Source organism: Apteryx rowi, unplaced genomic scaffold, assembly GCF_003343035.1.
Source record: "Apteryx rowi isolate R43461 unplaced genomic scaffold, aptRow1 scaffold_97, whole genome shotgun sequence".
NCBI classification, from domain to species: Eukaryota; Metazoa; Chordata; class Aves; order Apterygiformes; family Apterygidae; genus Apteryx; species Apteryx rowi.
The window spans coordinates 1658896-1659654 of record NW_020451282.1 but is presented as its reverse complement, the minus strand read 5'-3'; the positions used below and the strand labels follow the sequence as shown (position 1 = coordinate 1659654).

General features: G+C 79.1%; 1 protein-coding gene across 1 annotated transcript in view; it reads right to left on the bottom strand.

Annotated features, from left to right (window-relative positions):
• Positions 1-356, bottom strand: part of PPP2R2C (protein phosphatase 2 regulatory subunit Bgamma) — a 208568-nt gene extending 208212 nt beyond the window's left edge. Inside the window, exons 1-2 of the mRNA XM_026054833.1 lie at positions 341-356; positions 60-140 (exon numbers count right to left, since the gene is read on the bottom strand). Of these exons, the coding sequence (XP_025910618.1) occupies positions 60-140; positions 341-356 (97 nt within the window). The remainder of the gene's footprint in view (positions 1-59; positions 141-340) is intronic.
• Positions 357-759: the final 403 nt, after the last annotated feature.

The following is a 759-nucleotide window of genomic DNA, read 5'->3' as shown; positions in this document are numbered from 1 at the left end:
GCCGCCGCCACGTGCCGCCATGTGCCGCCGCCGGCCCCGCCTCGGCGCCCCGCACTCACCTTCGGAGACCTCCAGCTCGGCCGCTCCGTTGAGCTGGTAGAGGCACCAGTCCCCGGCGCTCTCGCCCGGCGGGCCGCCAGCTGGGCACAGGGGAAACGGCGGTCAGTTCGGGCGCGGGCACCCCGCGCCGGCGCCCGCCCGCCGGGGAGCGAGGGCAGGCCGCGGGGCGAGGGGAAGCACGGGGGAAGGGTCGAGGAGGAGCCGGAGGACGCAGAAGCGGGCGGGGAGGAGGGATGCGGGAGCACGGAGGGCTGGGGGAAGGGAGAGCGGTGCCAAATACCCTGCTTTTGGGACATGTGCGGTGCCCTCCGAAAGGCGCCCCGGGCTCTGAAACTGTTACGTGCTCGGCTCCCGGCGCCGGTGCCTCGGGGCGCCTCCTCCTCCTCCTCCTTCTCCCAGCGGAGCGGGCGGCGCAGGCAGCCGGCGCTGCCTCGGGGCGCTCGGGGAGCCGGGGGAGGGGGGACGGGAAGGAGGGGAGGCTCCGCCCGGAGCTCCCGGCGGAGGCGGCGCCGCCGCGCCCGGACGCGCCGCGCCCGGCGCCGCCGCCGCCGCCGCGGCCCCTCGAGGCAGGAGGGCGGCCGCGGCCCCGCCGCAGGGGCGGCGCTGAGGGGCTGCGCGGGATGGCGGCGGCGGCGCTCGCCAAGACGCACCTCGCGGCTCCTCCTCGCCGAGGCTCCAGCTTCAGGCCCCGCATCGCCC